General features: G+C 41.0%; 2 protein-coding genes across 3 annotated transcripts in view; both read left to right on the top strand.

Annotated features, from left to right (window-relative positions):
- The window catches only part of prkcab (protein kinase C, alpha, b), an 83,670-nt gene extending 65,591 nt beyond the window's left edge, over window positions 1–18,079 (top strand). The window contains exons 6-18 of one of the 2 annotated variants that reach the window (XM_068577899.1): window positions 2,155–2,311; window positions 2,455–2,589; window positions 3,539–3,632; window positions 5,262–5,291; window positions 7,824–7,964; window positions 8,131–8,304; window positions 8,869–8,960; window positions 9,326–9,388; window positions 10,245–10,383; window positions 11,970–12,050; window positions 12,466–12,573; window positions 13,534–13,674; window positions 15,840–18,079. In XM_068577899.1, coding sequence (XP_068434000.1) covers window positions 2,155–2,311; window positions 2,455–2,589; window positions 3,539–3,632; window positions 5,262–5,291; window positions 7,824–7,964; window positions 8,131–8,304; window positions 8,869–8,960; window positions 9,326–9,388; window positions 10,245–10,383; window positions 11,970–12,050; window positions 12,466–12,573; window positions 13,534–13,674; window positions 15,840–16,004 — 1,520 coding nt within the window. In that variant the 3' untranslated portion in view covers window positions 16,005–18,079. The remainder of the gene's footprint in view (window positions 1–2,154; window positions 2,312–2,454; window positions 2,590–3,538; window positions 3,633–5,261; window positions 5,292–7,823; window positions 7,965–8,130; window positions 8,305–8,868; window positions 8,961–9,325; window positions 9,389–10,244; window positions 10,384–11,969; window positions 12,051–12,465; window positions 12,574–13,533; window positions 13,675–15,839) is intronic. The other variant, XM_068577900.1, reaches the window with a different exon arrangement.
- A 966-nt stretch (window positions 18,080–19,045) lies between these two features.
- cacng5b (calcium channel, voltage-dependent, gamma subunit 5b) lies at window positions 19,046–25,865 on the top strand. The gene is made up of 6 exons (XM_068578959.1): window positions 19,046–19,141; window positions 21,095–21,341; window positions 22,660–22,746; window positions 23,210–23,350; window positions 23,449–23,594; window positions 24,545–25,865. The coding sequence occupies exons 2-6, from the start codon at window positions 21,146–21,148 to the stop codon at window positions 24,803–24,805; spliced, it is 831 nt and encodes a 276-aa protein (XP_068435060.1). The 5' UTR covers window positions 19,046–19,141; window positions 21,095–21,145; the 3' UTR covers window positions 24,806–25,865.
- The last annotated feature ends 422 nt before the right edge of the window (window positions 25,866–26,287 follow it).

Raw genomic sequence — 26,287 nt, 5'->3', positions numbered from 1 at the left:
AGACAGAGAGAGAGTGAGGGATTACTGTTGCTGAGATATTGTATTGGATAAGGAGTGAACAATGAGGTTGAAGCAGCAAATTCATAAACAAGGTAAAAGCGTCTTCTTCTGTCAGATTACACAACTGAGGGAGTGAGAGACCTGCACTGCCCTCTACTGGTTGGCTGGTAGGAGCATGACAAAATATTACAATATTACCACTTCATTGTCCTTCGGTTTGTTTAAGTTCATGACATGAATTAAATGTGAATTTAATTTCGACAGATGTTATAGTTTAAAAACATATATAATATAGTTAAATTGAAATCATAATGCTAATATTTTAATTCATGTTTCTGCATGAATACATGGGTTTCATCTCTTTTACCTCCTAGCTCATCAAGATAAAGATTTAGCGCTTTTTTGTCGCCATTTATTCTTTTTGGGACAATGATTGATAAAGTAATTCCCACAAACCAAGGAAAAGGACCAACCTAGAAAAGAAAATGTAAAGACAGCAACTATTCATTATTTACAATTATAATATTGGATTTAATGAACCTTTGGTCTGTAAAATAACAGATAAAATTAAATAAATACAGTGCAAAACTAAAAAGAAACTTACTCTAATATCTGAGTAAACCAGCAAACAAAAAGTTTCTTTTCATAATTCATGACTTTTTATCCCTTAGGACCATTTTCTTCTTCTTTGTAGCAGAATTACAGTCCCACTGTTTTAAAGAAGAATCTCAGCCAACGAGTCCTTGTGCGAAAGTTCACACTGACTCTCTGAAACATGCAGATGACAGTTTTTTCTTTCTCCTTTGTCCTCTGTGTGTGTGTGTGATTGCTTTAAAATATGCAGAGTTGGAAGGTTGCAGCTGATAAACATGCTTTCAGAGGATTTAACGTGATCTGCATGGTTTCTGCTGTCTGGCCGTTCTACTTTTGTCTGGTTTTCACGTTTTGTTTCTTTTCTCTTTAGTCGTTAAATTAAATAATGACATTTATTTGTGCGTTCATGAGATGTTGCTGAGTGGGGCGGCGCTGGAGTCGGCCCATTGGCCACTTACAGTAGATGCTGTCGCCATGGTGAAAATGGCACGCTCATGCCACCCCGACCCCCCTCCTCCTGTTGCTACGTAGCAACACTCCTTTTTTCCCATTTGTCAGTCATCACACAGAGAAACATCACTTGTCCCTCACATTATCGGCTCTCTTATTACCTGGCCATTTAGGAGAGAGAGTAGTACGAGGAAGAAGAGTGTAGTATTACATCACCTGTCTTAGCGTGTGTATGTGCACGTGCGTGTGTGCGTACGTGAATATAGCAATAAAACTGATCACCTGCAGTGTGTTTGCACCTTTAACCTTTGACAAACAGTATCCAAGCTATTAAACATTTTATGTTGAATAATAAATCGCTGGTTGGTTGCTTTTTGGCCGGGCCTGTCTCCAGCACCCGCTCACTTCCCTCAGGTCACAGACGCTACTCTCGCTCCTCAGACCTGCCGCTCTCAAACCGTCCACTAGATGGCCTCAGACTCTCTTGGCAGCCCTGGTTACCGCCCACCTGTACACAGCTGTTCCCACTTTCCTAATTAGCTCTGCCTGGCCCCGCTCACTTCCTCAACTGAGTCTCATTCCCTCTCTCAAATCACCTCAGGGGACAGACCAAAACGAAACCTGACACTGCAACTCGGCTGGTCAAGTCACATGACTTAGGTTTGAGTGACAAATGTGAAGATTTACAACGTCACTTGATACCCACCTCAAGTAATTTAGTTTCCCTTTATTACCTATATCAACCAACATCCTGAGCAGGTTGCCACTTAATTCACCAGATCCACTTTGTCTGAACCGCACAGCTTCCAACCAAGAAGAAAGAGAACCACGTTACTGCGTGGCAGTGGGAGGACTTGACACCAAAGCACAAGCAGTTTAACTCTGAACTTTATCTAATTAAAGTGTTTAAAGAATTAAATGAATAGTACCGAGGGGTATTTGTGGGGTATTTGTGCTCGGACTGAAACTCATATCTTTTCTGTTTGCCGTCAGGCCTCGGTGGGACCTGCAGTGACTCACTGCCATCTCTGTGCATTTGAACCCCTGAATCAGTGTGGAGTCAAACACACAGTTACACTTTCTCTCCCTGTCTTCTCTTCCATCTTCTAGTGGGTGAAGCCAGGAACCTGATTCCCATGGATCCAAATGGTCTATCAGATCCTTACGTTAAACTCAAGCTCATCCCCGACCCAAAGAACGAGACCAAACAGAAGACCAGAACCATCCGCTCCTCTCTCAACCCCTGCTGGAACGAGTCCTTCAGCTTGTGAGTTAACGATCACTTCATGGTATAAGGTCACAAAATGAAACTAGATCTAAGGAAGACTTTTTAAGGACTAATCTTTCTCTGTCTCTTGTCCGTACGCGTTACTTTTTCCTTCTGTGCGTGTGTGTGTGTGTGTTATTCAGTAAGCTCAAAGCCTCAGATAAGGACCGCCGTCTGTCCATTGAGGTGTGGGATTGGGACCGAACCACCCGTAACGACTTCATGGGCTCCATGTCGTTTGGGGTGTCTGAGCTCATCAAAGCTCCCAACTGCGGATGGTAGGTCGTCTTTTTAGTCCTCTTCACTCACGAGGGTGAACGGTTCTCGTTCTCCAAAACATCCGCTGCTTGCAAGAAGCTGCTGCTAAACGAACTGACCAACAACAAAACAGGAATAGCAAAGTAAAGGTCAGACAACATGTACAGAGCTTTCCAAAAGTTACTGATTAAACAAAGCATTTTTAAAAGGATAAATCGAACAGAGCTGTTTCAAAGAGCTAGCAAATACTGTTTCCGGAGTCATACTAAGCTCTCGAACAAACCAACAAACAGCTTTAAGGCCAAGTAGGCGAGAGTGCCGGTTCTGGGGGTCGATGTAGCGCCACTGAAGCACTGATGACGTTCAGGTGTGAGAGCTCCGGGCCGTGACCATAGAGAGAGACAGCTCACTTCCAAAAAAGAGGCCAGAGGAAAGACACTGGGTGTAACAAAGATAATGAACACTCGTACCACAAATGCATTGCATTGTACAATGCTTCATAACAGTCACATGGCTCCTGCAATCTGCCAGGCTGTTAACGTGATACTACACTGGCCGCCAACCAACAAGCAACCAACGTCACCGTTTCACAGCAGCACGCTGTGCGCACACATAGGGCCGCTGACTCCGTTCAGTGTAAGAAAAAGCAGCAAAGCACCTGTCGGCGTCATTTCCCTGTCTCTCTGTCTCCATCTGCCTGCTTTGTCTCACAATGATAAACACATGTTCGCTCGCCACGGCCATGTTAGCATACCTTCCGCCACCGAGCCCAAGACCTGCAAACACTCAGCGGGAGGGTGAGGGTGAGGGTGAGGGTGGGGGGGTCAGATGATTGCAGTGGTGCAGAGATGTTAAGTTTAATCGCTTGGTGGGTGTACTGCCGGAGAGATGCGTGGGATGATACATTCAATGGAAAAGTAAATGAAATATAGATTCACTTTTCTCCATCTTTGTTGTTGTGTCTATCAGGTACAAGTTGCTGAACCAGGAGGAGGGAGAGTATTACAATGTTCCCATCCCCGAGATGGACGACGTTAACCTGGAGCTGAGACAGAAGTTTGAGGTGAGTTCAACTGAAACGGTGACACTCAATAAAACCATAAGTCTTTTTTTGTCACACTCACTTCTTCCTTTTCGTCACCATGATAACGTGACGCTTTTCCTCACTTGAGCGTTTCCACCTGCGTGTCAGAGAGGGAGTTCCCTTTCTCCCTGTACCAATAATGCTTTTTTTTATATACTTCATATTTTATTCAGGTAAATCCTTTGAAAGTAAGAAAGAATAAAGTAAATGAACCATGCATCTGGCTGAGAAGGGCCATAAAGAGAAGAAAAAAAGAACATCACACTTAATATATAAAAAACGAAACCCTGTGAATAAAACTCTTTGAATATATATATATATATATATATATATATATATATATATATATATATATATATATATATATATATATATATATATATATATCTGTTTGTTGGACTGAATTTATGGTTGAAACGATTGACAGACAACATCGTTGAAGTGTTGCATGGTTGCTTTATTTCTAAGGGGACGTCTCTGCATGCATTTACAGTGCAAGCTTACATTCGATGAGAAGGAAGGTCTTGAGAGCCGTCTGTAAGAAGGGCAGCTACAGCTGCGGATATGAATTCATAATACAGTGGAAACATTACCTACTTTTTTCAAAGTGGGCCATGACTCAGTTTCAGAAGGAACACAGAAGGAAAAAATTGTGTACGCGGTCTAAAAGAAGCTGATGTCGAAATAGCACCATGTAGAAAAACATTTATATCAAACCAGACAAACACCTGGAAAGTTTCCCTGCTTTCAAAAATGTCCTATTTAGCATTATTAATGTTAGCTGTTTGGTCTCATGTGTCATTTGACATTAAACAATATTTAATGTGATACAATTTTTTATTTGGAGCAAGTTTTTAAACTTTGTTGTTGTTTCACATCAAAATGAATGACTGCCTGAAAAATACTTGTAAAAACAAAAATGGGTGGCAGCATTGTATCAATGATTATAATGAAGTCAAGCCAAATCATGTAAAAACACTTTTAAGGTCTTCTAACCTCACCAAATCTCAGGAAAGCTTCAGTGCAGCTAACTCTCGCCCCCTAGTGGTCAGTCCTGTCACTGCAGTGAGGTTTCTGTTACAGCAACACATAAAAACAGCTGTGCTTTCATTAAATAAAACTCACAACCTCTTCATGTCCACATCACTAACATGCAGGCAGGAGCCGGCTGGTATATTCATCATAACAATATAAATATAAAGAACAAAGATGAACGGGCTTCAACTGAGCGAGGGCAGTTTCATGAAAGTCCAGCTCTGCGTGTGTGTCAAAATGTCATCCTTATTTTTGATTTTTCCATTTTCCTCCTTAATGTGCGACGCTGACCTTGACATTCCTCCGAGGCTGTAGCGTCTTCACACACCTGTGCAGTTGCCCTGGAAACTGGGCCGAGATGCAGACATGCGACCAAATGTGGCATGAAAAGGATGCGCTCTGTTTTCTAGTGATGGCTGGGATCTTTTATTTATCGTTAACGCATGAATGATTAAAACAGATAAAAAATAATGACTCATCAAATCTGTCCACATTTATATTCTTTTCCCAGCACATGCTAACACCAAGCTAACATTTGACTGCACTAATAAGTGAGTTTCTTCTTTCTTCTAGGCCTGCCAGTTAAATATCCACTATCTCAAGGTAGCTCTTCTGCCTGCTCCGTCTCTTTTTCTGCATCACGCTCACTTTACTTACCGTGTTGGGATTGTTTGTGGATCTCCGCTGGGCTTCCACAAATTAATCTGATTTACTAACAAAAGCTCTCAATGGCATATATAACGTTGAACCAGATTGCTGTCAAACACACATTTCTCTAACTCCTCTCACACGTTTATACACTAACTTTCTCCTCCTTTCCATTTCATGATTCATAACACATCTGAAACATACATTAGAAGGGGGCTGCGTACCATTTTTATACAAAGAAAAAAAATCATCCAAACATTTAGAGGATTTTAAAGCACCTGCAGCATCTGCTGCAAAGCTCAGCATCAGCAAAAGTCTGATTTGCAGATTCGCAGCAGTAGCTTTTGGCTTTGAGTGCAAACAGGAAACCAGCTGGTGTTCCTCCAGCTCAAAATAAACCAGCTACGGTTTCATTTTTAATATCACTAAATAATTTTCATGAAAGTGCTGCAGATACATACATGCTCCCTCTACAGTATACACACAAACCCCACACGGCATTGTTGTTAGTAAATGTGTGCTCCACTCAGGCCTCTGTTGGCGCCACCGTCATCGTTCCCACTTTCAGTATGCTGTGATTGGCCAAGAGAGCTTCACACCCGCTCCTCATTGGCTGAGAGTGAGGTCCACAGTCCTCCCTCTACTAGTCCGCCTTGGGTCTGGACTATAGAAGGCAGGAAGCATGGATGGACACTTATGCACTGTAATTGTGTGAATGAATGCGCACACAGGCAGGATCTTGCTGTTCTTGGTGTGCATGTCAAATCCCTCCACACGACGGCGGTGTTATGTTTAATATTATAAGACTGTTGTGTGGCTGCACTCTGTGTTTGATACAACTTTGTGTGGCCATTCTGACACAACTGTTTCAATGTTGTGTTGACAAAGGTTGATGTGTTGTTTTTTTCATGAGTTGTTTATGATGTGAAATGGTGTGTACAGTTTATGTCAATGTTCTGTGTTTTAAAAGCGACAAGAACTATTGCAATTACACAAAGTGTGCAAGATATGTAAAAACTTTGCTGTGGATTGTTGACATACACAAATATATTGGTTGGCCTCGTCCTGCCTTACGTAGTGTTGATGTCAGTAGTTACCTGACTTTTTGGGGTTGTGATCCTTAAAAATGCAGACATGTGTTTTAGCAGTAAAACCAAAATGTAGTTTTTCCTTTTACCAGTTTATATCACAAACTGTAGCCATGATGAAGAAAGCAACGACAAACTATCAATGAACTACATTTTGAAATAGTCATTAAGACATATTTGTATCCCTATCACTGTACCATTATGTTGGCAATAAGTAAAATAATGTCACACCTACGCAGCCAGCTGAAATGAATGAACTGCAATACATTCCTGCACCTGGAAGCCGGATGGGTCACATGACACACCAGAGCCACTTAACTTGAGTCAAATATGTGATAATTGTTATTTTGAGCACATTACCACATTGAGTTATGAAGACTGCAAAAAAGGGTTGGCGTGGCAACCGCTCCTCTGGGCCCCATCGGTCGCCTGTTTCCTCTATCTGACAGAAACAGCCGTGATGGGAGCTGGCAGGGTCCTAATTGCCCTTTTTGTTCAAAGACGCCTGGCAGGCCAGTCATTATAACAACAGGGAGCCTTTGCACCGCTGCCACCCCCCGCTTATACGCCCCTGCTGCTGAATATCTGTGAGGATGTCTGGCAAAAAATAGATCACTTTGTTCTCTCTACACAGAAATATAAAAAAAAGAGTAGAGATGATTGATTTGATTCTGACTTGAAAATAATGTAAAATGCAGCAAACCAGTTTTTGATGGTGGCGAGAGATGCATCCATCATGGCACCTTGGAGCTTTCTAGTATGTATTAGAATTAAAAGTAATTTAGATTTCTTTTTAATATATATATATATATATATATATATATATATATATATATATATATATATATATATATATATATATCTTGAATGGGATTGAAAATATAAAAGAGTCACGTAACGTCAATTATCAATATGTTATCCATTTTTCAAATTTCTAATTCATGATGCAATAACTATATTTTAGTTACGCTGCATCATTCATTTTTGTAACTTTTGGGTACAGTACTTGCATTTTCAACCCATTTAGTAAGATATTTTTACAACATTAAAAAAAAAACGCTTTTTCGTTAATGTGTTTTCAGTTTGTATGATCTTGAGTTAAGCGGCTGAACGACACACAATCCCACTGTGATTAATAGCTTCCTTCCTACTGAGACAAATGAAGCAAGCGGTGATTCTTTCATCTGCTCTCTGTAAAAGCGGGATGTGAATATCTGACTCCAGACCAGCTGTTCGACGCCAGCACGACAGCTGACTAAGCGCTCCATGTCCACTCCTGATTATTTTCACTTATATTTGCTTCATTTGTAAATGCTAAACAAACTATGTGGATGCAATCACCTCGATATGTTGGACACGCTGTTTACTTTATTATCACTTTCAACTTTGCACACCACAGAAAGCCAAGCTGGGCCACGGTAAGAAAGTGATCACGCCGTCAGACCACCGGCGGTTCAGCCTGCCCTCGAGTAACATGGACCGGATGCGACTGAACGACTTCAACTTCCTGGCCCTGCTGGGGAAGGGCAGCTTTGGCAAGGTGAGAGCCGAGACGGCAGACGCAATATAAAAAAGCTAAATGATCATTCCGACGCTTCAAATAACACAGGGGGAACGCCCGGTAGTCATTTGTTTGCTGCTTCAAACTCCACGATCGCTCAGTTTCACTGTGACCTTTGACCTGTGGTGGCCTGAATCAACCGCAGGTGATGCTGGCAGAGATGAAGTCGACAGAGGAGCTGTACGCCATCAAGATCCTGAAGAAAGACGTCGTGATCCAGGATGACGACGTTGAATGTACGATGGTGGAGAAGAGGGTCTTGGCCCAAAGAGACAAACCGCCCTTCCTCACGCTGCTCCACTCCTGCTTCCAGACTGTGGTGTGTGAACACTTTTTATTACTTTGAAAGTTATTTTAGAATAAGTACTTCCTGCACTGCTGACAAACTGCCTTCCCTCAGTAATCCTTCCACAGCCATCTCTCTCTGACGTTTTGAACCGCATGTTTGTGTACAACTGTATTTTCATTTCCTACGTACATGTATTCACACCTCTTACCGGCGCCCCTGCAGAGAAAATGTATACCGAGCAGAGAGCCCCCCCGTGAATACGAAGTCTCCGGTATGACGTCAACTTTGTGCGTAGACAGAGTGACTCACGGTGTCTTTAATGAGTAACACATTTACTGATCAAAGCCTGCCGACTTACAGTTTTATACATGAATATGAGGAGACTCGGCCCTGAAATAATAGATCATGTCGGGCATTGATTTATGGAGACGGAGTTCAGACACATTATGTATTCAAGTTTTCTTTCTAAACATACATATTCGCTGTGTAATGCAGGGCTGGTTTCATTGTGCACATACTGTACTTTTCTTTGTGAAGCATCCATTAAAAGCTGCTCTTTGGGCAATAACATCCATTCTTTTTTAACAAATCTAGGATCGGCTGTACTTTGTTATGGAGTACATCAACGGGGGAGACCTTATGTATCATATCCAACGTATGGGAAAATTCAAGGAGCCACAGGCCGTGTAAGGACACTATCGTTTATTCACAAGCACCCGTTTTTACAATAATTAAGATAAGTGGATTACACCCACCTTGAGTCAGTGCTATGGCGAGTGAACCAGCAGTACTGTATTACACTGACATCTAAGTGCTAACATTCTGGTATTTTGTGTGCAAATGTGTTTTTTTTAATGTTTTTGTTAGGTAGTTATAGTTATAGACAACATTACAGTTCATAGTCAGTGCATTGTTAATGTTCAATATGTATTGATATTTATTCCTAAGGGAAAGGGATTATTGTGTATTGCTTCTCTGTATTCAGAATCCATTTCCTTACTAATTATTTTCGTGAAGATGTGTATTCATTTTCCTCTTTTCAATTTTGCAGGTTTTATGCTGCAGAGATTGCTGTCGGTTTATTTTTCTTGCACCGAAAGGGAATCATCTACAGGTGGGTGAGTCAGAGAGAAACCAGTTTTATGAAATGACGCACCATATTCACCTCAAATTCATTCAATGACGCGTGGAGGAAGGAAAACGCTTGCAGGGTTTTTATATTTTACGTCAGAGGAAAAGATTTCGGAAAAAAAAGATGTAACGGTTGTCTTTGTGTTGAAAAGAGCAGAGTTGAGAGTCATTAAAGACACCGGGGAACATCAAAGTGAAGTAAAACACAGGAAACTATTTAGAGGGGAGGAAACTTTGGTTGACAAGCTGAAGATGAAGATACGGGGAATTGAAGTAAGGTATGATAAAGAAGTTTAGGCAAGGACTTGGACAGAGAGACTGACCTTGGGAAAAGCAGACAAAGGACAAAATGATCAGGAGATAACAGACAAGACAGAAAGAAGATCAATTAAATAAAAAGACCTTCGCAACCCTCATGCAAAAAAAACAAACAAACTAGAAAGGACAGACAGGAATGCTTGACAAAGACGAAGATTACCCCGGTCCTCTTCAGTGCCTCAGCGAGAGACTCACATCCATTCTGCATGTGTTTGGCATCCTGACACTATTTGTGACAGCTATAGCTGCCAGAAATGGTGAATGAGGAGGCGAATAAAATGAAGAACTGAGACATGAAACACAAACACAGGCAGACAAAAAAAGCACAGAGGGGGAAAAATGACTTACAGCCAAGGAAGGATTGTTTGTTACCCGGCGTGTGGTGTAGACAGATAAACTGCTCAGAGAGGCGGCAGTGGTGCAAAGCAACACTTCAATGTGCTCCTACACACGAGGAGAATCAAAGCGGTCCCAAATCCAGACGCATGTAAACAAATGCTCACTCCCTGTCTCTGCTGCAGGGATCTGAAGCTCGACAACGTGATGCTGGACTCTGAGGGTCACATCAAAATCGCTGACTTTGGCATGTGTAAGGAGAACATGTATGAAGGCATGTCCACGCGCACTTTCTGCGGGACCCCGGACTACATCGCCCCAGAGGTGAGAATGAGAGGATGGCACTGCTTCTTAAATTTAGACTTTCTCGTCCACTCTATTACGGATTTGAATTGTAGATAACTGAGGATTTGCTAAGCCCCTCCCCCAAACAGATATTATCCAATGGTAGTGGATACCTACGCACGTCAGGTGTGTCGATCATAGTCTCCTGGTGTTGGAGCAAACAAGCAGTTAGGGAGGTCTATTAACTTGACTGAGGAAGCCGAGAGAGGAAGAGTAGCAGCTCCTTGTATTCTTCAGAGAAGAGATGATACGAACAGCACAATGGAAGAAACGAAGAAGGCAAGAGTAAGAGCAGGACTCATATCTACTGGAAAGGATGAAAGCTTTTATCTCAGGCTAAAATATCTTGGTTGAAAAACGGTCATATGTGTTGGTATTCAAGTTTTCCAAAAAAATGAAACCCTGTTCACTTGAGAGAGAGGGGTGGATGCAGAGAAGTACTTCATCTCAATACGAAACGCACTGGCGCCTTTAGGGTGTGTCGTCTTTCCAATTAAGAATTCTTACTAGTTCTACTACTAAATACAACTGTCTTAAGATGCAAAAAATTATCTTTCAAACTGAAATAACTCACATATGTATAGTTCATGACACAATTGAAACAGGATCAAATGGTTATTTGCCTCTCACTATTCACTACTGTACATATCTTTTCCTTTAATAAGATCCCATGATGGTTAACAGGAAGGGGAGGGGCTTCGCCTCTCTATTGACGTTTGCTTTGTGCTGTGGTTTCAATCGATCATTTTAATATACTATATCTGAATACATGGTAACTGTGCGGTAGAGTATTCTCAGTAATAGTGAATTCTCAATACAACAATAATTAATGACGGTATTTATTTACACAAAGTGAAGAGCATGGTTTATTTAGAGTAACAGGATGTTTGTTCCTCTGGCTGGTAATATGTGTATATGTATTGATGTGTGTATCCACCCCCTCCCGTCTGTCTGCACTGACTCATGAGGGAAGCCCGTTACTCCTGAGACAACTCAAGAAGAATTAGTTTTTTAATGATTTCATGAGCCAACTCGACAAATTATTGCACAAAATCTGTTCTCACCTGGAAAGTTGTTTTTTAAAATATCTTTCCGGGGCAAGGTACAACCAAGGAAAACACTTTACAGGTTATAAAGCCAAGAGCGAGACAAAAAGACTTCCACATAACGTACGGTTACATTTATTTTCTGTCCGCTTAAGGCGAGTGCAGCTGTGATTTAGCTCTTTGCCTTTGCGTCTGCATGATCATTACAGTGTGTCCGTGTGTAGACTGTGTGTGGGAGGGTGGTGTAGGAAGGCAAATTGGATGGTAGGAGCAAGCGCCTTTGTTATGGCAGCTGAAAATAGTCGACTGTATGGGGGTAGAAATGCTCCTTTACATTACTTACGTTCACAGTCTCTTGATATATGTGTGTATATAGATATATATCCGGGTTGGATGCGACACTTGGCTGAAATGAAGCCACCTTTTATCACTGAGCCTGTTTATAGCCTGACTTGTCTGATGTGGTCGTGTGTGCATGTATATTTGGTTATTCGTGTGTTTACTTTTTGTCTCTGTCAGATTATAGCGTACCAGCCTTATGCAAAATCAGTGGACTGGTGGGCGTATGGAGTTCTTCTGTATGAGATGCTGGCAGGACAGGTAATATGTTGTTGTCAATAAAACATTGTTTTGTATCATCCCATTAAGATTTCCAGTTTCCAGGCAACAGTTAAGAAGAAAAAAAATGTTTCTGGCAGAAGATGAATCACTCACAGAAACACTCACGCAGATAAGAGTTACAACAGGATTGTGGGCAACAGGATGGTTCCACAAGAGAGTAAATTGAACATGTTGTCAAATCTACAGAGAACTAGATATTGTTTTGACTTTATCTGTGTTGCCAAAATGACCAACAATACGTATCGCACCATGAACAGCACAGGACCACTAATAAAACTCTACAAGACAGCGATGTGACGTACACCTGTGAGACCTTCGCATGCTGATCTCGTCACCTCGCCATCTTCACAGATCCTCCCTCGAGCTGTGACACTGCGTTTGTTTTTCTCCTCAGCCCCCGTTTGATGGAGAAGATGAAGATGAGCTCTTCCAGTCCATCATGGAGCACAACGTGTCCTACCCCAAGTCCATGTCCAAAGAATCTGTGTCCATCTGCAAGGGAGTAAGTACTGTTCAGTATTTTATGAAGTAAAGAAGTCAAAACGTTGATTTTTATATTCCAAGCAGCAACAGCTATCGAATTAAAATCCGGGAGAGATTTAAAAGGTACATTAAATCACAGTAATAACTTTAAGTAAACTACTTTAAGTAAACTACTGAAAGTCATTGTCCTCATACACTATGTTGTTGTTGTCAGTACGTCAAAGTATTAAAGCTGGAAAGCTTGAAGGCTGTGAAAACAACATTTTAAAGGTTGCTCTTTGACAGCTGACTTTCATACTGTGGTCCAGTTGTTTGAGAAGTTGATTTGTATACCATTTATATCAGAATAAAAAACACACACACATCCATACATTTGGGTTCTTGCTGAGTAACAATGTTCTACACAAATAAAATACCTACAGTTCCCATTTTCTTCACAGTTATCAATGTTACAGGTTGTGTCACTCAACCCATTCGGCAAAGACGAGGCTTTTTAGAAATGTTCCTTTATTGAGCAGGCACCTGTTCACTTCATGAGACGTCAACACAGTAAAGCAACATCATGGTTGTCATTATTATTTACCAACAAGGAAATGAAGTTACACGCCGGAGAAGATTCAATTAAGATTCAGGCACATTCTCATCAAGTCTTTTTAATAACGCACCCCGCCTTCATTTATAAGGATTGTAGCTGCGTGCCGCCATTAGAAGCATCATTCATCGTCTCAGGGCCGGTGACAAAAGAGATAATCCTCATCCCGATTACCTCACATTTCATTTGCAAAAAAAAATGGATTCATGTTCCAAATGAAAATAGGCTGTCGAATCAGGAATCGGCCGCGTAATGTCCTGCCACTGTTTTGAAGCTGGATGAGTATCGGTAAATAAAATGGATTTCCAGCGTCAGAGAGACACACTTTCTCTGCCTTTTCTAACGGCCTGTGTCACATCTTCTGATCCCTCTTGCGTTTGTCACCAGCTGATGACCAAGCACCCATCGAAGCGTCTCGGCTGCGGCTCGGAGGGCGAGCGGGACATCAGGGAGCAGGCCTTCTTCAGACGCATCGACTGGGAGCGCCTGGCGAACAGAGAGATCCAGCCGCCATTTAAACCCAAAGTGGTGAGTGAGGCCGTGAGTGTGTGTGTGTGAGACTGAGTCCGTCGTCCTCCGTCACGGTATAAATGGGGTATAATGTTGATATGTGCTATGATATTATACATTTTGTCCAAAAATCAGGTGAGAAACTATTCATAGATTGAATATTCATACAGTTATGTCTGCTCTTGGCTAATCCAGCTAATTCAATTGGTGTGAAAATCACATATAAATCTAATATTGCCATAAAGACTCCTAATTGATACGTTTCCCTTGTGATTAAAGCTTCATTTTCACTTCCCTGACATTAAAATAATTTTACATCTCTCAGTGCAAAAAGAAGGAATGACGACATCAAACACACAAAAACTATTTCAGTGCACATATGAGCGTGTGAAGTTGACATTTTGACAAATCCCTGTCGTTTTCCATCAATTTATTCCCTTTTTCCGAAGAGGCAACAAGATTTGTGGACAGCGAGATTGTTTGATCAAAAGAGCGCGCGTTGTCGTTCATGTTAATTCGTGGCATTTCTTTGTTGCTTTCAACTGCGTATGGCATTACTTTCATTAATTAAATCTGGCAACACATATCTGGAAAGTCCTTTCATCCGCCGTGCTTTGATAACAAGAATGAGATGAGAAGGCAAGTGTCTAACGTGATAACGTATTCAATAGATTGTTTACATCAACCTTTAGCTAAACCGTAAAAACATTTCTGCCTTGGTACATTAATAAAGTGTCTTTGCGGTATCTGATTTATTTGTTAAAATCATTACTGTGATTGTTCATAGAAAACAAAGGGACATTCCCACTTGCATTTACATTATTTTATCAAGACATTTGTCATGAATACTTCCATTTACACACATAAACAGTATATATGGCAATAAAAGGTGAATGCAGAGGAATCTTCATTTATTCTCTGTGGATGTTTTAATGGGGAAGTGGATCTGTCAGGTACATTTCAGGAGTTCCTCATTGTTTTATATTTAACGTTTTCATACAGTGTGGGACTCACACTGGTCTGGTCTTTGGTCTTGACCAGCTCTCAACCCCTCAAAGTCTCATTTTCGTCTTAAAACAAGCTAGTCTTGGTCAGGTCCTGCTCTCGTTTTAGGTGATTCTGACTGGAACATTGTTGTGATGTATTTCTATCCCACTGCTGTTTAATGTTCTTGTATTTCTTGTGACGCAAATCACCAGAAAAACGTAATATTTGTTCCTCTTAAAAGCATCACTGTGTAAGAATTGAAACATCTCCCCTGTGAGTCTTTAAGCGTGCAGAATGGGTGTGTATTGCATGTCTTGTGATGATTTTACGCGCCCATCAGAGCTTGAGGCTGGTCCCGGCTGCAGCCACCAGCCCCTCTGTCACCTGGGCCGCCTCCTGTCACCACACAACACTCTTTCTGTCAGTTTGTTGACCCTCGAATCCCCCGTCCCCACGTCGCCCACAGCGCCCGAAGCAACAACACACGCTGCCACCGAGGATTAAAAATAGCTCTCTAAGAGCCGAGTTCCCGTTACTTCCACACGAGGCCCACAATAAATGCAGGGTTACACAGCGGATGTATATGTCTCCTCACAGAGTGGGGGGGGGGGGGGACATTGCTAAAAGTGGATCCATTCATTCAGGCGAGCTTTGTGTGGCGTATCACAGTTGTGAGCTCACACACAACGTCATTAATTGGCCTGAAGGGACTCGCAAACAAAGGATCACTCTTTGGCTTCATGGCTTCTGGGATATTACAGAAAATGCCTAATATGCTCGTCCGTCTCCGGAGAAAATGTGCTGCAAGCAGCAGGCGCTGAAATGCATTGTAAAGCACAGATTTGCTTTCACTGTGCATTACTCAATCAGGGAGGTTGTCTCGCTTTCTTGTAAAAGTGCCGTGACTGAAACTGTGAATGACGCACAGCAATATGCACATATATATGGAGACACATGACAGCCTCGGGCTGAAGCTGATGACCTGCCCTGTGGATATTTAGGGTTAGCTCATAATGTAATTGCAACTCCTGCCCGGCGACACATCGGGTTTCTATTCAAATACATTTGAGAAACTGTCTTTTAATCTTGAATCCACAATTCATCTGGTGCCTTGTTGCAGTTCTTTGACTGTACAGAGATCCAAATAAAAGGTGGATTTTCCACATCTGACATTCTTTTCATCTTTTTTTTTTCAGTGCGGGAAAGGAGCGGAAAACTTCGACAAGTTTTTCACACGTACACAGCCCGTGCTGACTCCTCCCGACCAGCTCGTCATCGCCAACATCGACCAGAGCGAGTTCGCAGGCTTCTCCTTCATAAACCCTCAGTTCATCCATCCGTCCCTGCACAGTGTTGTATGAGCGGAAAAACACTCGACTGTCGCTGATTACAGGATCATTCCAAACTCCAACAAGCAATCCCGCATTCAAAAGACTCAGATCATCCTCGAGAGTGTTCTGTCCTCTAGTTCTCAATATCTGTGCACAGACGTTAGAGGAGCAGTGTTAAAGAAAAAGGACATGGCACCGATATTGTCGCATAATTCCCCCCCCTACCCCCAACATCTCATATTCTTTATTCTGTATTTGTGTTAATCCAAACCTGCAGTCGTTTTGTTCTTGTGTATGAATGGTTACTTTATTATTCGGCATTAAAGATGCAATATCTTTTCCATTCTCACGTTCCCCATCTTACTACGCAACAAGCTGCAATGCACGACGAGAACGGAACATGTTTTTCTGCTCTGTCCCGGCTTTATCTACTTCTGACCCGCTACACCTGTATTTTATATTTATATACTTAAAAAAAAGAGGTAGTATACTGTTACATGAGTGCCAAAGTAGATGAGGAAATGTTTTTTCTTGAAGTCCTTGTCATGATTTTCGCCCCTCTGGCCTTCCCAACACACTAAAACCCCTAAACTGGAGCTGTTTCTATGTGTTGTTTTGTAGGACGTGGAGCTACAGTTTATCTAACTAACTCACACAGAGAAACACATTACGCTCCCAGCTACAAGCTGTCGAGGCCTTCTCAACGCAGTGGAGTTCAGTTTATAGGGTCAGAAAACTGTGGATCAAAGAGACAGTGTTTAAAACTACAAACATGCTTTTTCCATATGCACAAAGCAGATCTCTGTTGCATGCTTATTTTTCTGACTCTGTATGAGCAGTAGACTCTAGGATGCAGTACACGTCTGGTATCATTGTAAAGTTTAGTATTACAATATAAACTATGTTAATATATAATTGTTGTATGTTTTGAATAGTCTTATTCGAAAGAAAAAAGGTTTTAATTGTTTCAGGAAAAAACGTTTTGTTCCTGTTTTATGTTCCGCTTAACTCAACTTTTATGTCCAGAGAGACCCCTCTATTATATGTCAACTTTTTTTTTTTTTTTTTTTGTAAATATGTTTCAAAGAGATGTTGGAAAAAGAGAAATTACTAGCAGATTTTATACAACGAGAACTGAATGTGCTTTTACTACCGTAGACAGTTTAAACCTTTCTATGTTTAGATTACCCCTAACAAGAGTATATATATATATATATACATATATACACATATACATATACATACACACGTTTGTCTGAATCTTTGGTAGCTTTGGTATCAGCAAACCGAGTTATATGTATTTCCACTACCCCTTATTTTCTACTACTCATGGCGAATATGCAGCACCTACTGTGCGCAAAATGGTTGAATGCCCTCTTGCCTTGGTCGTCTCAGGGCCGACTCCTTCTGTAACAAATTCAAAACCCAGTAACGGTACAGTAGAAAGATTTTGGTGCCCTCGTGGTTGAATTCTGTCTTTTCTTTCCTGCGTATATATTGTGTGCATGCGTGAGGCGAGGCCTGATCCCAGCATGCAAAAGACCTCCTGCATGACGCGGAGATCATGGAGCATGGAGACAAACCAACGGGCATCGTGCGCTTTTCTACTCATCGTCTCCTCATGTAGCTCCACGTTTGGCTACAAAGCTGAATTATTAACAAGACAAATATCTGTAAAATGCTTCTGTTGGCTATTTTGTTGACTGGTGCCAATTTTGAGTATTTTTATTTCCAGCCAGGTGTGTCCTATGTTTTGGAGCGGCTACAATGCTACAGCAAGGATGTTTCATAAAACTGCCAAATTTACTCTTAACCCCTAAATTCGACTGATGTTACAGCATCTGGACCAACATGAAATTTCCAAGGTCAAGAGAAAACTGAATGTTTACATGTCTCACATTGAGAATCTTTATCCGAGGAGAGGAGGAGAAAAAAAAACCAACAACTTTGGACCCATGACAGAGATAATCACATGTCGGGCCAGTCAGGGTACAGCACCACTACAGTAAGAGCCACAGGGATGTTTGTACGCGTCTCCTTTCACTGCCCCTGCTTTTGTTTACCTGATTCTTCTTGCTCCTCTGTTCCGTGTGGTATGATGGATACTGTGTATAAATAAAGTTTGAAAAATATCAATATCATCAGTCTCTTTTCTCTTGGATGGGGGTCAGAGTGTCATTTCATGACCTCCTAACTTCTAACGTGTGCATCGTTGCCGATGTTTTTGTTCTTTAAAGATATTGAGGTTTAAATTGGGCTACACTTCAATATGCAATGTGTGTATTATTGTGGTTATGATTTTGTTTTTTTGCCATGTGGGAAAAAACAAATTTCATGATGCAGTTTCGGCAATTTAGAGTTAAACTTTCAACGTGTGCTTTTTGAAATGTGCACTGACCCGGGAGGAAATGATCACACGGCCAAAAGCAAAACAAATTCCTCATAAAAAAAAAACACTAAACAAACACACTGGCCACTTTAATAGGTACGCCGAACAAATACAATGCAAACTACTACAATTTCAATCAAAGTCTCTCTGACAGTGTCAATAAAAACATATTATCTTTGTAAAGGTAGAGCTTATGGCTGCACTTTTGTACTGGACTGCATAAGTGTGCCAAATAAAGTGGCTACTGAGAGTAGACTATACGTTGTCCCTAATCTTGTCTTATCACAGATCTATAATACAAGTGCTCAGTTTGAAGGTCTGACCTACAGGCACTATGTATTTTCTTTTCTCTGCACACTTCCTGTCGGAGCTGTCCGTAGTCCTGAAATCCTTCAGACAAATTGTGCTCTCTCTTTTTTCTATTTCTCTATCTCACCCTCGCTATTTTCATTCAGCCACTGGAGCCCTCCCTCTCTCCCTCTCTCTCTCTCTCTCTCTCTCTCTCTCTCTCTCTCTCTCTCTCTCTCTCCCTCTCGCTCTCTCTGTTGGAGAGCGTTGCACTGACGCACCGCTGCATCATCTTGCTCCTCAAAGATTCTGGCGGCTTATCTGGGCAGTGTTCTTGAGGGGTTTGCCACCAAAGAGCCGCGTAATCTTCCACCAAGTTGCCGGTGAGAGGGCAGACTGTCTTTCTCTCCAGGTTGTAATTCACAACTTTCAGGACAATATTTGCTTCGAGTGCAAGAAGCATCGCGTTGAGACAGAGAAGAGAAAACAGGTAAGAACAAGTGTTTGCATGTTGCGGTCTCATTATGATTACTTCCTCAAACTCCTGTGTCTCGCACACTGATGTGTCAAATATTCACTGGTAAGTTGTGGTGAGTTTTATTCTGCTTGTTATATTTCTCTGTGTGCTAATATACAAATTAAGCTACAGTTAATATTTTCATTCATGTGTAGTATTAGGCTAATAATTACAAAAGGATATTGGAGACAAGACACGGTACACCGCTTGATGCATGTTCACTATAGGGAGCATCATTTTAATATAATATTGAGTTTGACGTGTTGTCACAAAAGCTATATGAAAGACTATATGTGTAAGTATCTCTGTTCTTTTTTAGTCATCTTTTTACTTATTGAAAGGTAATGTTCTACAGAATAGAGAAGCGTGGACACATACCTTTGAATGAAGAGAAAAGCCAAAATGTTTTGATTCAGTGAAATAAGTAGAAGATCTGATGAGGTTATCTGCATGTGACACGGCTCTGTAGTCGTGACTTCTATTTTTACCTGCAAGGCACACTGTGTTTGCACATTAATAATGACTTGATAAATTGTTTGATGGCTTTAAAAATATATATATAAATAAACTGCAGCTCTGCTCACTTGTGAACAATTCAAGGATTATATCAAATTCAATACTTATCATTATAATGACCAATTCTGCCAACTGGCCTTTTCTTAACTGTGGACGTGAATAAAGCGAATGTATTTAGTGGGAATAATACTGCTGAAGAGGTTTGAGACTCAATCACAAAGTCACAGCCGTGAATAATATCTGGACTTCAAAAGCAACTGAAAGAGTTTAATTTAACGGCTTCAATGTCATTTGTTGTAAAAACAGAACAGAGAAAGACTTCATGTACGAGTGTGTGTGGGGGTCCAAAATTGATTTTCATAATCCAGACAACCCTTAGAATTATCCTCTTCCTGGAGGTATGTCCTCAAGATGGATCTTGCCTCAAGGGCATTCATGCGTCCTGAATGGAAATGAAATCATCACTTTTACTCTGTGATCAGTTTGGCAAATCCCCACTCCTCCTGATTTAGGTATTATTTTATGAATAACCAGCGTTTTTGAGGGATTGTGCTCCGACTCATGGCTGTAAAATGTCAAAACCGCGTCTTGGATTTCACTTGTGAGCATTTGTATTCACAGCAGTGGAACCTGCAACAAAAGCAATGTCCCTCAGTCTGGAGGATCACATGTTGACTCACACTTTGTTATTCTTTCGTGGCGGGTTGGACAGCGTTAGCAGTGGCATGGACTGAATTATGATATATTGTGACTAAATTTAAATTTACCTGCCCAACAACCAAACAAAGATGTTATTGATCGCTCACGTTGCATATTACACATTGAATGTGTGTGTAGAATTTGGTTGTTTTAGCAAAAGATGAATGAAGCAGTGAGACAAAGTCATTTAACTGTTAATTACGTCTTCTTTGCAGCAATGGTGGACGTTTTTTTTATTTAAAGAAAAACTACACACAAAAACATGTTTCATGATCAACTGTTTTATTTGTTATTGCCACTTTTCATCACAGTCAAAACCAGTTATGTGATTCACACCAGAGCAACAGCCAATCACATATCTGACCCTGTTTGTCTTTAGTTCAGATAATGACGTCGGTGGAATTATGAAATTGAAACAGTGAAATGATTATTAAAATACAACTTTGAAAAAAAAGATAAATGAAAACTACTGGTATAAAATAAGCTAACCTGCAATAAACACTAGCAATCTAACGATTCATAATAATAAGCTGAGTTTTGTAAATTATTTGATGATTTCCACATGTTGTATTCCATCCATTTACTTTGTTGTTTTTTTTAATTACTTGTCTTCTTTTTTTTCTTAATGTATTGTGTATTAATCTATTTGATGACAGACACAAACTCTCTTTACATTCCTACCTTGTACTCTATCTCTTTCTCTTCCTCCAGATTGCTTCTTGCAGTTAGTTTTCTTGTATTTTAACCCCCACTGCTGTCACCATGAGCGCGTGCAGCAGGAAGGCCCTGACGTTGCTCAGCAGTGTCTTTGCAATCAGCGGCCTGGGGCTGCTGGGAGTGGCTGTCAGCACCGACTACTGGTTGTACCTGGAGGAGGGCGTCATCATGCCGCTGAACCAGAGCATCGACATTAAGACCTCGCTGCACTCCGGCCTCTGGAGAGTCTGCTTCCTGGCAGGTGAGTGACGAGTGTGTGTGGTTCTCTGTGCTGCTGTGATTTGACACGTAATTGTGTGTTAAACTACCGTGTCGGCACAGATACATGTAATGCCGTTTGGAGTGGAATGATCGTTACTCATTCGTTTGTACCGTGTGGCGTCTAAATGTGGCGGGAGGATGTCACACATCCTCATGGCGTCAGCCAGCAGGTGGCAGAGTCAGAGAGATAAAAAAAAAGGGTGTATTTCTAACCTTTTTCAATCACACACTGTAAAACAAGGAGCATTCAGTGTTGAGCTTTCGGTCATCAGAGCATACAGGATGCATTGAGTGACGGCCTGATCAAAAATAATCCTTCGCAGTCTAACACCTCTGCACACCCTGGGGCTGGATGCTTCACCTCCTGGTTGCTTATAGAACTGGTGATCTCTGATGAACGAAGGCTAAAACCTGATCCCCAACAAAGCCCCATTTAATATGTGATGAAATAGTATGATACTATCGTGTGCTTCCTGATTTTCTATATTCATAATTGTTCCATCCCTCTCAGCACTCCATAAATCACTGAAAGGCAGTTCAGGAGTTGGAGCTTCAGGTTGCGTTACATGTTGATTATATTGATCTGATTCTCACTCAATGAATCCTGTCTGCTATGATAATGTTTCTTTAGAGCAAAAGCTCAAGCTAAATGTTACATTGCATAGGTCTCTCTAATATATATATATATATATATATATATATATATATATATATATATATATATATATATATATATATATATATATATATATATATATATATATACATAATTAAACTATATTGGAAAAAATAACTACCATATTTCTTCAAATCCAATGTGCACATGATAAATAATACCGCATACATCTTCTATACATGATGTACGTTGTCCATGTTGGCTTACATACACAAAGTAAAGCAAAATAAATTAGGCCAGATTTATTGGTGGTTACATGTAATTTTCCATGGCTATGTTGCCAGGCAGAGTCCATGAAAATGACTGTATTGCCTCTAAATTTCAAACGGTTTCTTTTAATACACAGTAAATAAAAGATGTATCTTTCTGTACCTTCTGTTGACGTCTCAAATGTTGTGTCTAATCGCTGTCTTGCAGCGGCCCCTCACTGGGTTTCCCCCTTTGACCATCAGCTGCTCCCAGTTCCCCCTTTTCAGCTCCACAGTGTAGTCTTGTCTGACAGTTTTGGGCATTTAGTTTTACTTAGTCTGTGTCATCCATCAGCGACGCATTCAAAAAGGAGCGCTGGACATAGCTCATCAATACTTTCACGTCTCAAGGTTTTTGTGTCCTTCCTCTTCAGGTGACGAGTCTGGCCGCTGCTTCACCGTGGCCTACATCATGCCCATGAACGTCCAGGTGACGTCAGAGTCCACAGTAAACGTGCTCAGTGAGTGACTTCAGGCTAAATAACTCAAGGTTGTTCACATGTATAGGCGGAGGGCATTTTCATGGCAAAAACTTGCGTAATAAGATTGTGCTTTGAAATCACTTGAACGCAGCCAGGCGGACGAGTCTGAGTCATCTCGTGTTGTTGCTCCTCTCCAGAATACTTATTACATTCTCACAGACAATTCACCTCACAAGTCCTTCAGGGCAGCTCAGAGTAAAACCTTTAGCGAAGGATAAATCCCCTCCAGCAAGCCAGTGTAATAATGGGTATTGTAAAAAAAATTGGGCAAAAGAGCAGACGATAATTAAATGTCTACATTTCATCTTCATTTCAAGATAGATTGCTCCTTCCATCTCCCAACAGAACAGCCCTTACGGTCACGTTGATACTCTCAGGTCTATCGGCCTCTTTCTGTTTTTACACGCAAGTGTGAAAACAGCAGCTTTTGTTCTCTCCTCAGAGATGATCCGCTCAGCCACTCCGTTCCCCCTGGTCAGCCTCTTCTTCATGTTCATCGGCTTCGTCCTCAACAACATCGGCCACGTCCGGCCTCACCGCTCCATCCTGGCGTTTGTATCCGGGATCTTCTTCATCCTCTCGGGTACACTGATCTTATCTCTTCTCATCCTGTTTCTGTCCGCTCCCCCTTCTTGTTTTTTTTTTTTTTTTAATCCAACCCTGATTGTCTCTGTCCCTCAGGTCTGGCTTTGGTTGTGGGTCTGGTGCTGTACATCTCCAGTATAAATGATGAAATGCTAAACAGGACCAGGAGCAGTGAGGCTTTTTTTACCTACAAGTACGGCTGGTCCTTTGCATTCGCTGCCAGCTCTTTCCTGCTCACCGAGGTGAGCGACTGAACAAAGCACTGATGTGACTGTGGCTTAACATACAAAACACAAGGTTCATTAATAAAGTCAGGACACTTATTTGCATTATTGTCCAAAGACACAAAACATGCAGCATTCAATGGAGTAGTCAAATCAGTCAAAGTTTATTTACACAGGGACACCAAAATATGACACAACGCATGACATTCTGTAGTGTAACTAAAAGGAAAAACAAAACTAAATTAATGCATAAGTTGCTTCTTATAATTTCTATTTGCATCCAAAAAAATGTGCTCATGTCCTGAAGTTTGTAGCAGAAACTTTTAATCCTAAAATGTAATTTTCCTACAGGTTTATCTGTGAATGAGCATTTAATCCCCATAAAAAACCTTTTACTAGTGTCCATTTGACCTACAGTCTAATTCAATCAATACATCTGTTAATTAAAAGTCTTAATATAGTTTTATATCTGCCTTCACACTCAGTATGGACTATAGAGTAACAGCACTTATAGGCAGGTTTCACACCACACAAGGACAGGAAGTGAACCAGCTGAAACCAGTTTAAAGTTGATTCTACTAAATATTTTGTGGAAACAAGGCAGACATAACCTGAGAGGAGATGGATAACAGATGAATATGACAGAAGTGAGTGTTATAAGATTCATGAGGGTTTACTGCCCTTCAGTGGTCGCAGAAGGAAACTGCAACACCACACAACACATAGCTTTAATGTCAGTAGTAATATAAATAATAACCACTCATTATTTGTGGTATCAGGTATATAAAGTAACACTTTGGGTAATCACTTTGAAAATTATTAAAAACTGAAGTCATCACTGAATACATTAGCAAACCATTTTAATAGCTGTTCGCTGTGGAATTGTTTATTTAGTGAATCGCTTTCTTCTGCACTTCTGCCCCCATTATACATTTCCATATATGTTGATGTCATTCTGTCCGCCGCAGAGCGCAGGCGTCATGTCCGTCTACCTGTTCATGAAGCGCTACTCAGCAGAGGCGATCTACCAGCCCCGCCACCCCAGTTTCTACCGGCCTCGTCTCAGCAACTGCTCCGACCACTCGAGCCAGTTCCTCCACCCGGAGGTGTGGCCGCGTGGGCGAAGTCCCTCGGACATCTCCAGTGAAGCTTCGCTCCAGATGAACGCCAGCTACCCTGCTCTCCTCAAATGCCCCGACTACGACCACGTCTCCTCCTCGCCCTGCTGAGGGGCCTTCTCACCACCGCGGAGGTCACCTCAAGGTGACTAAGGGGTCACTGGAGCTACTGGGGTGACACGGCCAAGTGAGTTTCCTTCCAAAGAGAAGATACTGAGATATTTCAGAACTGAGCTGGACTGTTTTTTAGGGAGAAACATGTGTGCAGCTCTAACGGTGATGGAAGACTTTGGACATATCGTCAGTCTCACACGCTTATTGGGAGTTTGTTACAGGTTTTTTTTTCATGGTGTTATTCAAAAAGTTCAAATTACCTTTTGAATTTCATCTTAAAGAATAAAATAAACAATGTTCTGTATGTTATCCGTGTATTTACAGTGCCTCATAGCTGTTTTTTTGTGTGGATATCTATCTATAATCAATTTATAAATGCTCCTTCTGCTTAAGGACGTGCACACAGCAAAAAGCTAGCCCCAAAACAAACATGAGGCCGACCGAACTGTTTCTCCTGAAGGCAGAGACTGTCTTGTGTGATGCAATGAAAGGACACTCTAAACAACCATCGGATAGCAGGTGGCGGCCCTGAAAGGAAGGTCCTGTCAACAAGCATCTCTGCATTGTATCTATAGATGCTGTTTTGTCTCTCATATCTTAAATTAACTATAAGATTTGATGAAGGTTTTCATATATGTGCAGCCGATGGACAATACAGTATAAATAAATGATGAGAAGTGAGGTAAAGATCTGTAAAAAAATAAAACGTCATCACACAGTCATTCTACATGTATCCACTAGGAGGCAGAGTCTTTATCTTTTATTCTTTGGAGGGATGTTTTCTCTTCAGCGGTCAGTTTGTTTACAATTCCTCTGGCAAAACAGAGAACAATGTGAGATTCTCCACAGTATTTACTGTCACACAGAAGTTAAATGTAAGTATTCAAAAGTACTTGTGTATCTTCAGTTGGTCCAGTAGCGCCAGTTGGTGGTCGAGATGTATTATACTGCCTTGTTTTTTTTTATAAACATTTAGAATCTCAGACATTGCAAATCATCATTGTATAATTCTGAAGACAATGTCTTTTTTTGTTGTATTAAACACAAACATTACTCAAAAGAATATAGTGTTGTTGTAATTGTCAAGACATACACACTGGAAGACTTATCCGTAGTACAGTTAGTGAACCACCAAACCAAACGCAAATTGTCTGCTTTACACAAAGTTTCATATTTTAAAACACGTCTTGCAAACAAATATGAGGTGATTTAAATAGTACACATATTTACACCCAAAATCCTGTGTGTGTTCTGAATGCTCGTCAATCACTTGCACCCAGAATGCACCTGTGAAAACACCTGAAACCAATTAGATCACCTAATCAGAGCTTAAACAGGATGCAGGTGTGCTCTATGGTATTGGTCTTCATATATGTGCCTTATCATTACAATTAACTATGGCTTGTCTACAAATTAAATGAAGAAAGGAACCAGTAGAAGGCGCTCTCTGCCCAGTCATATTCCTATTCATATTAATAT

The sequence above is a fragment of the Clinocottus analis genome, unplaced genomic scaffold, assembly GCF_023055335.1.
Source record: "Clinocottus analis isolate CAN_PGR_092001 unplaced genomic scaffold, fCliAna1.0.p SCAF_16, whole genome shotgun sequence".
In the NCBI taxonomy this organism is placed as follows: Eukaryota; Metazoa; Chordata; class Actinopteri; order Perciformes; family Cottidae; genus Clinocottus; species Clinocottus analis.
The sequence above is the reverse complement of the archived record's forward strand: the minus strand, read 5'-3'. Positions and strand labels throughout refer to the sequence as shown.